Source organism: Falco biarmicus, chromosome 6, assembly GCF_023638135.1.
Source record: "Falco biarmicus isolate bFalBia1 chromosome 6, bFalBia1.pri, whole genome shotgun sequence".
Taxonomy (NCBI): Eukaryota; Metazoa; Chordata; class Aves; order Falconiformes; family Falconidae; genus Falco; species Falco biarmicus.
Window position 1 is genome coordinate 89,817,115 of NC_079293.1, and position 12,909 is coordinate 89,830,023.

Below are 12,909 nucleotides of genomic sequence, written 5' to 3' on the forward strand. Positions count from 1 at the left end.
CATAAACTGTCTCTCGAGTAGTGTGGTTGGTGACTAATGGCCACAAACAAGGAGTAAGTATATATCTTCAAACCTCCCAAGCTGCACAGCTATTGCAAAAAGCTCTCACTCCTTCTCAGGTTTCTATACAATAATATAAGGCAGTCAGTGTGAGTTTATAGAAGTTTTGTGTGTGGTTATGATAAAAGAAACAACTGAGAAAGTGCATATGGTGTTATCTTTCCCATACAGAGATTCAGTGTTATGAGATGCTCAAAAACGTGCTCCACAGGTAGCGAAATGCTTTTCCTTTTTACATATTGCACCAATATTAAACAAACTCTCCATCATAATGGACAAAACCCATTATTTTACATGCTAAAAATAACGGCCAAAAGGACAGGAAGGACCGAGCTCTGCTGCTCCTTACTTTTTGACTCATTTGCAATTGCCAGGGGACGAAGTGCCAAAAACGCACATGGACTTGTTCCCTATCAAGTAATTTACTATCAATGAGGCAAAGAAAAGTTTCCTAACTGATCACATTCAGCTGAAGAGCATGACTTGGGGGTATGGCACTTCCTGCTGCTGAGCTGCCTAAGGAGGTGATTATGGATCATCATGATTAGACCCAATACACCTCAAGATTAAGCCAGGGATCCCAGTAATGCTCCCAAAGCTGCTCAAAGATGAAGAATCATACTTACTCATCTAGCTCTTCCTCTTCAGCTTTAGAGGTATCTGCATAGAGGTATTTGCTCATATCCACTGGTCTGACGTTTTTCCTTTTTGCAGGTTGTGGAGGAGAATCTCTTACAGTTATAAATGTTTCAGGCTCAGGATCTGGCTCATCAAATGGGTTCAAGTACTCTGGGGCATCTTCATCCTTGAAGGGATTGTAATTGTCAGCGTAGAAACTTTCTTCAGGCTTTGAAGATGAAGCTATTTCAGTGTCCGGTTCTACCAAATAACAAGAAAATATTGAAAATATTTAACAGAAAAAATTTGAGACCATTTATCAGATCTTTATATTTTGAAGGCTTATGAAAAGGTCTGCTTCTTAACTCTCAATACATAAAGTCCTATCCTCAGATGAATTTTCATGCTTTATTTATTTACAGAGTAACCTTGTTTATTCGAAAATAGGTCTTTCAGAAGGTCATTTCATCTAGAGTATACTGAATAGGTTTCATTTTCTCCTTGCTAAAGCTCTTTCAACCTGATTAGTTATTAGTTCTCGTTTGTCCTATAAATGGTATCGCAACAGATTTGAAAACATTTTCCCAAGCTATTAGCCAATTTGTATCCTAACAAAATGTTCTTAATTATTTATTTGAGTTTTTAATAAAGAAAAATATATCCTGTATTTTCTAATAAAATTACTTTTACTGGATATTAAAAATGGTGACAGTAAGTAGGTGGTCTTTTCATTTCTTAAATGAACTGAACTAAAAAACCAGTTACTGGGTATGACCAGTAATTACATTTCAAAACATACATATTTTCACTTCTAACTGCTCCTGTTAACAATACATAGTTTCACAGTAAAAATGAATTTAAATTAACCCTAAAGAGGCAGATAATCAAATTACTTATCCATTATTTGGGCTGTACAACAAGAAGTTATTAGCAACCTGAGCTGCATGCAGTTCTTTAGAGTAACAGCCACCACCGAAAGAACATTACACAAAAGTGAATGGCTGCTGGATATCGAAGAATACAAACGCCCATACAGCAATACATCATTTCTTACAAAGACACTTAGCAATGTTAATCTTACTCTTGCTGCAGCATCAAATGATCAGAAGCTCAGTTCAAGATTGGATTTGATGTACTTTCAAAATCAATGCAAATGGGAAATTCAGCGTAATGTCATTAAAACCTCAATTTCCATAACCAGTCCCACATAATTCTTAACAAAATGTGCTTCTTCTTCTTCAGATGTATGGTTCCTAAACTGAACAAAGCACACACCTTTTAGCTTTAAAAGAAAAACTCTGGAAGTTATTCATAGCAAGGCTCTCAAATATCAGAAGATGGAGTTCCAACTGTGTTTGTCACTAAACAAATATTCAAGAAGACAAAACCACTAGTCACACAACTAACACAGGGAAGGGGCAGCGTAAGGAACAGCGCTGTCATTACATGGTTTTGGATGGATGATGTACTGAAGCTGGTAATCCTGGTCAATAGCTAGAAAATGTAAGTGTGCCCTACTCTGCCAGTAAACCTCCAGTTCACCCCGTCTCCAGCCCTACCTCAGGCAGTGTGACTGACTACCACCTACAGTCTGGACCAGAGCCACCCCAGCTGGACAGGAACATGGTCCCCTGCTGCTGGTGGCAGCTCCCCTATCTTGCACTGGAGTAGTCACTAGCCACTAGACCAGGGCAAAGGCTTGAGCAGGAAAGGCTTTAGTCCTTCTCAGATAAAATGAAACCTACCAGGGACTGGAAAGATGTCATTTTAGGAAGAACCTCATGTTTCTAGTGCTCTTCTTGGTTCTTCACATTTGAACCTCAAAGACTACGTTATCACATTGTTTTCTACACTATGTCTAAAGGTCTGTTTCTGAAGCGATGCATCATTCCTCTGTGGTCAGAAAGTAGAAAGCAAATGGGTTTGGCTGGAATAACAGAATAAATTAATCAAAATATTACTTAAGCCCAATGTGGACTCTCGGGAGATAATTCACTCATCTGAGACTGAGGGCGAGTTCAGCTGGTGAAACAAAATAAAACTGTACTTTGCCAGACAATATTGCAGGTTTTAACTAGCAGACATGCTTGCAACTACACATGGTGCTTGTGCCTGTGGGATTTCCCTATGGTGATTATTCAGAAAATTACTTTTAAAAAATTCCTTTAATTCCAGGTGAGGTTTGCAGTTTATTTCCTCAGCAACCTGGTCCAACTCAGCATTGTAGAAGCAACATATACAGTACACATCTATCTCTTATGTAACTTGTAAGTTCTTACATTTAACTTCGATTTCAGAATGCAGCTAAGACTGTTGCAAGTCAAAAACCGGAGTAAAAAGGGAGACTGAGGAGAAGTGTAAACCAGACACTGCACTGAAATGGGATGAGACAAATGTAAAGTGAGATCACAAGAAGTTATTATGCTTAATGGTCAGTCTTCACACTATTAAAAAGTCTTCTAAAAATAACTAATTTATCAAATGTTTCTGACTAACTGTAAAACCCACAAATAATCGAGGTTGCAACAGTAGTCTCAGCTAAACCTAAAGAAGTGGTTCTGTTACTGTTTAAATTGGTTAAGCCTCACCTGAATGTTATAAAGCAACGTTTCAGCTGTGTCTCAGGAGATGGACATAGAGACAAAACTACTCCAGGATAAATTAGGGTGTGTATTTGCAGTATGTCAGCTGTAGTGTATACATTCACTCCTACCTCAGAGTAAATACAACATGCTTATCCCTTAATAAAAGTGAATAAACTACTGGGCACTTATCCTGGCAGAAAGGGTAGTTACTGCAGTAGGTGATGGGTATTAAGCTCACACCCTAGTCTGCGCGGTGATCTGTTCATAAGCCTGCATCCTTATATGAAAGATGTTTCAGAGAAATCCACAACAGAATAATATTGAAGGTCTACAGTTTAAGTGACAAGGGAAAAGAAATCATTCAAGGTGCAAATTCTTAAAAACACAAATATGATCAAGTCAAATTTGACAGTATTATAGATGAAATACATCAGAGTCCAACATTTTAAATGTATTTTTTCATTTATTTTAAGATAAAACCGGAAAAGAAGTTCTACATTGGCTTACTTAGAGCACTATAGTGTCCAGTGCAGGTGGTCGTGGCAAGCAAAAGTTTTACCCTGCTTGCCCTGAGATGTCCTCAGTGTGGTTACCTGCAGCTGAGCTAGACCCCTTTACAGTCAAAGCTTATAAGCTGTGTTCAAACTGTTATCTCTAAAATCAGGCGAGCCAAATCCCACCCTTACTGCATAGCTATGTGTGACTTGAAGCTCATGTTGGTCAGAATACTAGCCACACATTTAGTGACTTGATGAACCAGGCGAAGCAGAAACGCTTTTGAGAGCTGCCCTCAAAAGACAGTTTCATATAAAAAGCAGAAGTGACCTAATGAAATGCAGGAAAATGACTGCTGTATGTCTCGTTCAAATTGTACAACTTATTGATGACATTTTAACCAAAATTTTTGCTACTTATACTTTGCTCAAATCTTAAAATATTTTATCGAGAGTGCACTACTACAAATACGTGCTTCTGCAACTGCATATGACAGATCAACTGCAACTGCACATGAATCTGTCAATAAACACACATTATCACGTCTGAGCAAAACTTGCTGATAACTCACCAGCAGTATTCAAACAAATGTTACTAGAAGTTATGTCAGTAATATTTCCTGAAATTAAAAACATTCAGGGAAACAATCTCTTGAAACTATACTGTACACTTCTTTTAATTTGCTTTTAACAGTCTCCTGGGAACAAGTTAAATGCTTGTTTAAGTCTGACAGATTTTAAGGGGCAATGCAAATGGTTTCTGCAATTCTTTCTATTTCAACACTATGGATCAAGTGCTGTAACTCTAACTAGGACAAAATTCTCCTGTTCATTAGCTCAACAGTACCTACAGGTTTGGCCTTACACACACAGTGTTGCAGATCAGCACTCAGAGACCTCTGGCTTACTATTAATTAAAAGATTTCACCAAATCCTACACACAGGGTAAAATAAAAAGAGCTTCTAAAAATATCATTTTCAAGACACTTTCACAGGCAGAATTTTGTAGGGGCTCAACCAGAACTCACTTGGCTGCTCATTCTCTCTCCTGTTGCCATCCAGGACACTATTTTTCCCCTCTCTGCTTCCTTCAGTGTCCCCACAGGAGGGAGAGTCCCCACGAGGGTCCCCACCCAGGCTATCTCCTATGGGGTCCCTGAAACCCTTTAGGACAGGCTCTTACGTCAAGTGTCAGTCATCACTTCATGAGCCTCTCTGTAACACCTTAAATTGCTGGGATGGTGACTCAACAACACTGCTCTTAAAGCCACAGGCACTGCCACCTTCTCTGTAACAAAGACACTCATATATTCTCAAGGACCTAATGACATTGGGAAGTACACTTGGGGAAGATGTACATATAACAGCTTAAAAGGGGTTTATTTCCCTCTTCAAGCTGATGTTACACTAAGGAGTCGACACGTATTTCCCTGCTTCCCCCTAATTATTAAGCATGCCTGAAAACACCGGACTCCAGTCTCTACTGGAACTCATTTTTTTAATTGCAGTTCTCTACACTGATATAAAAAAAAAAGGGGGGGAGGAAAAAGATGCTTGCAGTTTGGCACTCCAAGGGTCAAACACACAATAATTTTACATGGTTAAGTAATAAAGCCACAGGGGTAGGAGTGACAAGAGGAGATGTAGAAGTATTACTACAGCAGAAGCACCAGTGACTCCGGTGCCAGATTCTGGAAACATTACTTGCCCTGACTCCACTGAGAAAGGCTGCTCGTGATAGTAATCATTCTGGCACTACCCATCTGCACAATCAGCCTTCTAGTTCCCAGAGGATCTCCAAAAATCACCCTGCCCTTCAACCCACTTGCCTTTTGTAACACAAACATATTGTGACACATCTCTTAAAAAACAAACAAAACCCCCACCAAAACATTACACATAGCACTTTCCCCTTGGCAGGGGATGAAAGACCAAGCCACATGTGAAAGGTATTTAGTTATGCCATTTACCGCACTACTGGCAGGCACACGGTCACAACGGTGATGTGAGCAGTGTAACAAACAGTGCAGAATAAAAACGTAACTTCCCAGTACTTCTAGAAAGCATAATGATGAGCCTCCCTATAAGCCACTAATGATTTTCTATTACTTTTATTAATACTCACACCAGCAACACATCACACTTCACAAGAAATTCAAGGAGAAGGGACAGAGTAATCATTTTCCTCTGCATTGGTTCTTGTACCGCTCTCCTTAGGACTATCCCAGAAGGATGCTGGGGTTTGGCACTGCGTTGTAGTACTGTTCTCATTTGCAGCGTACCACATGCTGCAAGGAGCTCAGAAGTCTCACACAAAGCAATGAAACCCATTGGTAAGGTAAATGCCGTTTTAAATGAAAGGGGGAGGCAGTGCCAGCAAATACTTATGCTCATGTCTCAGGTGTGTTGCAGGAAACTTGTATTGGTCATATGCAACTTCACAATTTGCATGCCCCACCTAATTAAAAAAACATCTGGAGCACTGAAAGCATGTTGTTGTTTTCTACTTGCATTTGCTGTATATGTTTACCTCCAAGTAAAATATTCTGCACAAAAATTAACTGATTTTAGAGTTCTGTTGTAACGTGACTAAAAGACACTCCAAGAGGCAGCCCCCATATGATCACCTGTACTGTCTAGCATAAAGCTGTGGAGATAGACTGTTCCAAGGGATTATTTTTGACTTCCCAGATTTCTAGTGTCTCGCTGACCTACTACGTACAAAGGGAATAAGCCTCAATTTGACATGCCAACCACAGAAACACAGCTGCAGATTTTTTTGAGGTGAGTTGCTCATACGCACATTCACTCCACTGTGTGTGTAAGATCACTTACACCAAGGGCTTTTTAAACCACAGCAGCATCCACAGGCAGCTTGCCGATGACCTCTGCCACGCACCGCACCCACAGCGTGCACAGGGATGCTGGGAGCACTCACACCTTTAGTTTCTCTCCACCCTGCATTCCCAGGGTGAGCTGATTACGGGATTAGGAAGATAGAGGGAAAGTAGCTGGATTGTGAACAGGCACAAGAAATATCTGTCTAGGAAACAGGTATCTACTGGCAAGTAATCCTCCCTTCTCTTTGAGTGATTGTCAATACATACATATTCATACCCTGGGTGACTCTAAGCACTCTTTCACTAAGCACACAGGTTACAGGCTTGATAGGAATATCTCTGCCAAATGGCACATCATGCCTCCTAATGTCTTGTGGCAAAATACTCAGGGAAGGAAGCTCCAGATGGCTGCTCTGTACATCTTGGGGAAATTAAGTAACAAATTCTATGGAAAGACTCCGAACTTTCAAAAAGTCTAAATTCAAGAATTTGCTTGTCTAGATGAAAAGATAAAGCAGAGTAACATGTAGTAAATAGAAAAATACTTCATCCCTGCCCATAGAAAAGGTTCATCTCCTGATTTAAACACATCACAAGACAAGTGAAACAGGTAATGAGACTCTTTCAGCCTGTAGAAGAAAGCCTGCCTTAAACTCCTGAACCTCTGTCATGCTCTCAGGCTCCTGTGGGGGCCACCAAAAAGGTCACATTCATGTAAAGATGCAAATGCAAACAGGCAGGCGTAGTCTCAAAGAACTTTCTAAAAAGAGATGGCAGCAACAGAAGTTCCACTGAGGTCTCAAAGACATGTCCTAACACGTGTGGGAATATACCTGTGGCCAGATGGGAAACAAACAGGGCAGCCTTCTGTGGGGGGGCAAGAGGGCGAGAACAGCTCCGGTGCTGCCTGGCTTCAACATGTAGTCCAAAACCAAGGGAAATCTCCCCAAAACAGTAAAGTCTAGGCACTCCCTGTGTAGAGACACCGATCCAATTAACCACAGACATACACAGCAGATTCCTGCTGTTGCTGAAGACCAGAGCTTTCTTATACGATTTGTCTCAGCACTGGTTTTCCCCCCTCAACTTTCTGTGAAGGAAGACAACTGGTGGAAAGGCACAGGTCCAGAAGGCCTAGCAAGGGAAGAGGAACACAACCACTACCCGTTACAGGGACAAGAAAGCTCTGGAGTGGAAGGGCCAGTGCTTAGAGGGGTCTGAGGTGACCCGAAGAATCCCTGGGGAGCCACTGATCAAAGCAGAAGCTTTAAAAATGCCACACCAGATGTCCCGCTCTTGGTCTGACTGCCTGAAACACCTCAGATTTTCCACTCGGTTCTGTGCTCCAGGAAGACACGCTGCTGTCACATGAACCTGAGAGAAGCTCCATCCCTCCCAAATAAAAAGCACCTTATGACACAGTAGGAAGAATCTAGCGACACCCTGTTTATCAAAATCACTGTCGTGTTGTTGTACATTGACTGCTGCACGATGGTGACAGTGTGTGGGAGGACTGTTTGGTACACACACACCCAACAGCTCAGCACTGCTGTCCACAGCTGTGCAGATGGGACTCCTCTGGGGACCAACAGTCTGAGCCCTGGGACTGTCCCAGTACACAGAACAGGCCCAGAGGAACAGAGAAGTACCCATGACTGTAAATGATGATGGCAGTAAAGCCTAGGTCCCACCAAAGGGACCAGAACTGACTGAAAAAGCATGCCCCACATACCTCACGGGTCTTCTGGGAACATCAGCAGGCTGGTGTCTTGGCTGCAGGCTGCTCAGTGACCGTGACAGGTGTCAAGCTACTCTGGTGCTGTGAAACAACCCCAGTTTGCATCTCCCTGTCCCTGAGATGGGAAGGAACAGACTCTCAGCCCCTATATTCTGTGGCCAGAACACCTGCTGCTTTCTGCCAGAGCAGGTTCTCTCTGGAAAGGAAGGAAAAGCTGGGTTTGGAAGACAGCATTTTAGGTAGGATGGGATTTGTACAGCTTTCTCTGGGGAGAAGGGAGCTCTTCCTTCTAGAGCAGACAAGGAAGAAAGGAATATATGCTGAGTCTTGTAGAGCAAGTTGTGTGTGGACGTGTGATGTGTGTGGATGAGAATAGGTAATTCTGCCTCCTTCCATGATCCTAAGGGAATTCACAGCCGAGGAACAGACAGGAAATGAAGCCAAAGATCCAGACACCAGAATGTAATCCGTACGTATTGGTATCTAGAAAGCAGAAGCAACTCCCTTCTGCAGCTCTAGAAACACCTAGTGACTTTTTAGGAGGGAGAAGAGGCCTGGGATAGCGGCTTTATGGCTTCAACAGCCAAACAGAAGACAGTGAAGTGTCCCTGTTTCAGAAACACAGGCTATGAGACTCCACAGCCAAAGTGCGACAGGACTTTGATTACCACCCACATCAGCCTCTCTGGACACCCAAGGCAGAAAAGCTGTGTTGTGAGTCAGCGTTCAGCTTGTCCAGAGAAAGAGAGTAACCCCAGGTGGAAACTGCAGCTCAGAAATGCATCCTCATCAGCCCTGGCGACAGCAGTCCCATGGCTGTACCCTGGGCTGCTCCTGCTCAGTGTGCTGCGTCTCTATTGCCACCACAGAGTGGCTCCTGCCATTTGGTCAAAGGTGGCAAACGCTCCTTGATAACTTCTGTGGGAAGAAAAGTCTTGGAGCTTTGAACAGAAGAAAAAAAAACAGTATGGCTTCAACCTTCAGAATTAACTATCGATTGGCATTCTGAGCAGCTGCAAAGTCAGTCAGTCATATACCCTTTTTTTTTTGTTTGATGACAGCAGAGGGAAGTCTGCATATCTGGATGTGGAGTTGGGGACAGCAGAGGTGCCTGCTGTCTTGGTGCTCCTTTCTGGCCTTACGGATGTAGTCTTATCAGATTAAAAACTTAGAGGGGCTGTATTTCTCACTCAAACAGAACAAGAATGGGCATGTTGGTCTGGAAAGGAGATTAACATCTGCCACGTGGTGTAAGGCACAATGCCAGATGGCTTAACTGAGGAAGCCATAAAAGCAAAAAAAAAAAAAGAAGAATTAAAGAGATAAAATTAAATTATAATAATGAAGATTAGTGCTAACCAAGAATAGCTGTGATGCAGTGAAGACTGCAGTGATGGAAATTCTGATATAAAACAGCATCCACATGGAACGCTTGTATTTACTATTCGCTACAAGAGGCACCAGACAGTATGTGTTGCTCATTTATACCACAGGAGGTGAGTAATAGTAACACACCTGATAGGTCTAAAAGTCTGGTTCAACTCTTAGCTGGTAGCCCCCGGTGGCAAATACACATAAGCATGTGACTCAAACGATAAATCCATTTTCCAGTGGCAACCGGATTACTGCTACGACTACCTCAGTACTGCACGCAACAAGTGTACTTAATGAAAACAACATTTTCATTTGTAGCCCTGCAAAAAAAAGAAATCAAGTTTCATTAAGCATCTGCAATTAGCAATTAATTATGTGAAACAAATCTATTACCTTCCACATCAGGGTCTCCAAATGGATTTAATTCTGTTGTGTCTGGATCGCCAAAAGGGTTTGTAGTAGAGTTGGCCAGGTCTTGCTCCTCTTCATCCAGAAAATTAAGTTTATTGATAAGCTCTACAAACAAGTTGGAATATTGTTTTAATATAGATATAAACTGTTCATCTAACACATTTCAAGCTCAAAAACCCCTGTTACCAACAGTCCCTTGAAACACTGCACCAGAGTATGGCACGAACTGCACAGCTAAGCTAATGCACTTCGGTAAGTACACCAACAAAGGAGGAAAAAAAAAGTGAAATGAATGAAACTTCTATTCATTGATTAGAATATCACATAACAGAAATGACTACTAAGACAACCTTCTATTATCTTCACTAAATAAATGTTGCAGACATCTCTATCAAGCTTAATACAGTGATTTCTTTTTGATTGTTCACATACATGTTATCTACTGGCAAGAAATTTTAATTTTTGGATGTAACATGCACACAAAATCAGAGAGGAGACATTTTAGAAAGGTCAGGTATTACTGACTGCACAGCTAGGGGCTCGGGGTCTGGCGGTGGTTTGGGGTTTTTTTGGGTAAATTTTTTTTCTTTCTTGTTCATTATCAGATGACAACAGAGCTGTAGAGGAGATAGGCTCTTTCTCTATCATGTTGTTACCTGTTGGATGCACTACAAATTACTGAGAGTCATGCTGGGTGGAAGCACAGAGATAAAACTGACAGCTGAATACAAGCAGGAGTCAAAAGGTAACGGGTCACAGTAAATACAGACAATCAGAAACAGAAAGAAAGGAGGAAAGCTCATAGACCTTCAGAGGAACTGGCTGATTTAGCTGAAGGCATATTTGCTCGCTTTATGCGGTCATCTTGATCTTCATCTAAGCTGCTCAGAGCATTCAACTGGTTTACAATTTCTGTAAATAGAAGCCAGTCAAGACAAACGTAAGGCAAGGGCATTTAATGAAACAGAAGTGGAAACTGTTACTAGAAAGAGAGCCAGCGAGGAAGAGACAGGGTAAAAGAGAAGACGGAGTTAATTAAAAGAATACATTTAGAACAAGTCCTTACAACGATATACCTACAGCAAAGCACCTGTGTAGGTGCTTCAGTGATAATTTAACAAGAAATCCAGTTAACAGACAAACAAAACCTTGCCGGATTCCTGGTGTCAGCAACAGTAATTAGTTTTATGAGGATGAGTATGCACATCAGATCAAAACTTAGATGTACTAGATACAATTTAAAGACTTTTCCTGCTCGTGAGGAAAACCTGAATTTTAAACCATTGTCAATTAACACAAAACAGCCCCAGAATAACTCACCTCTCTCTCAAAACCTTAAAGCTACAGAAAACTAATGCATACATATGTATTTTATATATTTATTTATTTATACACACACATTCTGATTATTTAACATTTACACTCAGTCACCACTACATTCTGACCTACAAGCTGAATTTATTTAATAGTTCTAAAAGATATGATCAGTATTGTGCTATGAGAATGCATACTGAATGTATGTATTGGTTGAATTTGCCACTGACATGCTATGTAAGTAATACCTTACTGTTTGGTAAAATCCTATTTCACCTGCTATCCACAGTGGAGAGCTCTGAACTGCCATGAACTAATAATTTTTAAAATCTATTAATGTTTAATTCTAGCCAAGACATTGACGCCCCCATAATTCTGGAAGGAAAGCAAGAAACAAAAACCAACTAGGTCTTAGTGTCTTCTGGCCCAAGGGGAAAAATTCCTCTCTGATCCTCCCCCTTAAGTAGTCCCATCCACAGCATTGAACAAATAAATTCCTGTAGTAATGGGGACTGAGCCTGGGGCATCTCTGAAAGGCCTCATGCATAGCTTACTGTGGGGAGTCTCCCTCATCCTTCCAGCTGACAAACAGGCAGGAGAAGCCTGTGCAGGAGAGACGATCCTGCTTGTTGAACATCATTGCCCCTCTGACAGGTTTTTTCATCTCCCGTCTCTTCCCAATGAAATAAATGGATGATGTCTTCTGGTGTCATCAGTGAAGCTAAAGCCACTTAGATGCCTTTACTGCACACTTCTCATGCCAATCATTCTTGGATTTCCTTCAAACTTCAATTCCTTGTGTACACAAGAGGTTACTTTCTAACGCTTTCAGTTCGCTGCTGTCCTGAACTTGACTTTTTCCTCATGTGGCTTTTGTTTGGGAAAGCGAGTGTTTGTCACTGGCTCTCATAGACTTTGTTCTATGCACTAGTTACAAGCAGCAAGATGCCTGACTGAGCTGAAAATTCAGTAGCGCTGTGATTGTCCCAACTGCTGGTGCCCACAGACAACCTGAACTTCCTAGCAAGGGGGAATCGTGCTTTTAAATCACCCAGCAACACCTTCACCAGTCAACACACTGGCACAACTCTTCATTTCATGCCTTCACAGACAGGATAAAGAACCTGAAGCCAAAAGCAGAGTCCAGAACCTGAAAATATTTCAGTCATATGGGTAAAAACTTCTTTCCCAAATTTAAACTGTTTTGCAAAGATATGCCAATCTGCAAATTACCAAGTGAAATGATCTATTCTGCCAATATCTATTGGACATAACCTATTGTGACGATGACAAAGCCACAGCAGAATTCCTCTTAAGCACACCTCCTTAACTGTTCTTGACCTTAAAGCAAAAATCTGCTTAGATGGGATTATGTTTATATCTACACAAAGTTGATTCCACCATCCTAATTTCCTTATTTTTAGCTCCAACAAAACAAGAGTAGTGTCCTAAACAGTAACACCAAAACTGCCCCA

General features: G+C 41.4%; 1 protein-coding gene across 13 annotated transcripts in view; it reads right to left on the minus strand.

Moving 5' to 3' along the window:
- Positions 1 to 12,909, minus strand: part of EHBP1 (EH domain binding protein 1) — a 219,728-nt gene that overhangs the window by 111,232 nt on the left and 95,587 nt on the right. For 9 of the 13 annotated variants that reach the window (XM_056342895.1, XM_056342901.1, XM_056342900.1 and 6 more), the window contains exons 8-10: positions 10,928 to 11,032; positions 10,103 to 10,225; positions 687 to 939 (exon numbers count right to left, since the gene is read on the minus strand). In XM_056342895.1, the coding sequence (XP_056198870.1) occupies positions 687 to 939; positions 10,103 to 10,225; positions 10,928 to 11,032 (481 nt within the window). The remainder of the gene's footprint in view (positions 1 to 686; positions 940 to 10,102; positions 10,226 to 10,927; positions 11,033 to 12,909) is intronic. The other 4 variants (XM_056342906.1, XM_056342905.1, XM_056342899.1 and 1 more) reach the window with 1 other exon arrangement.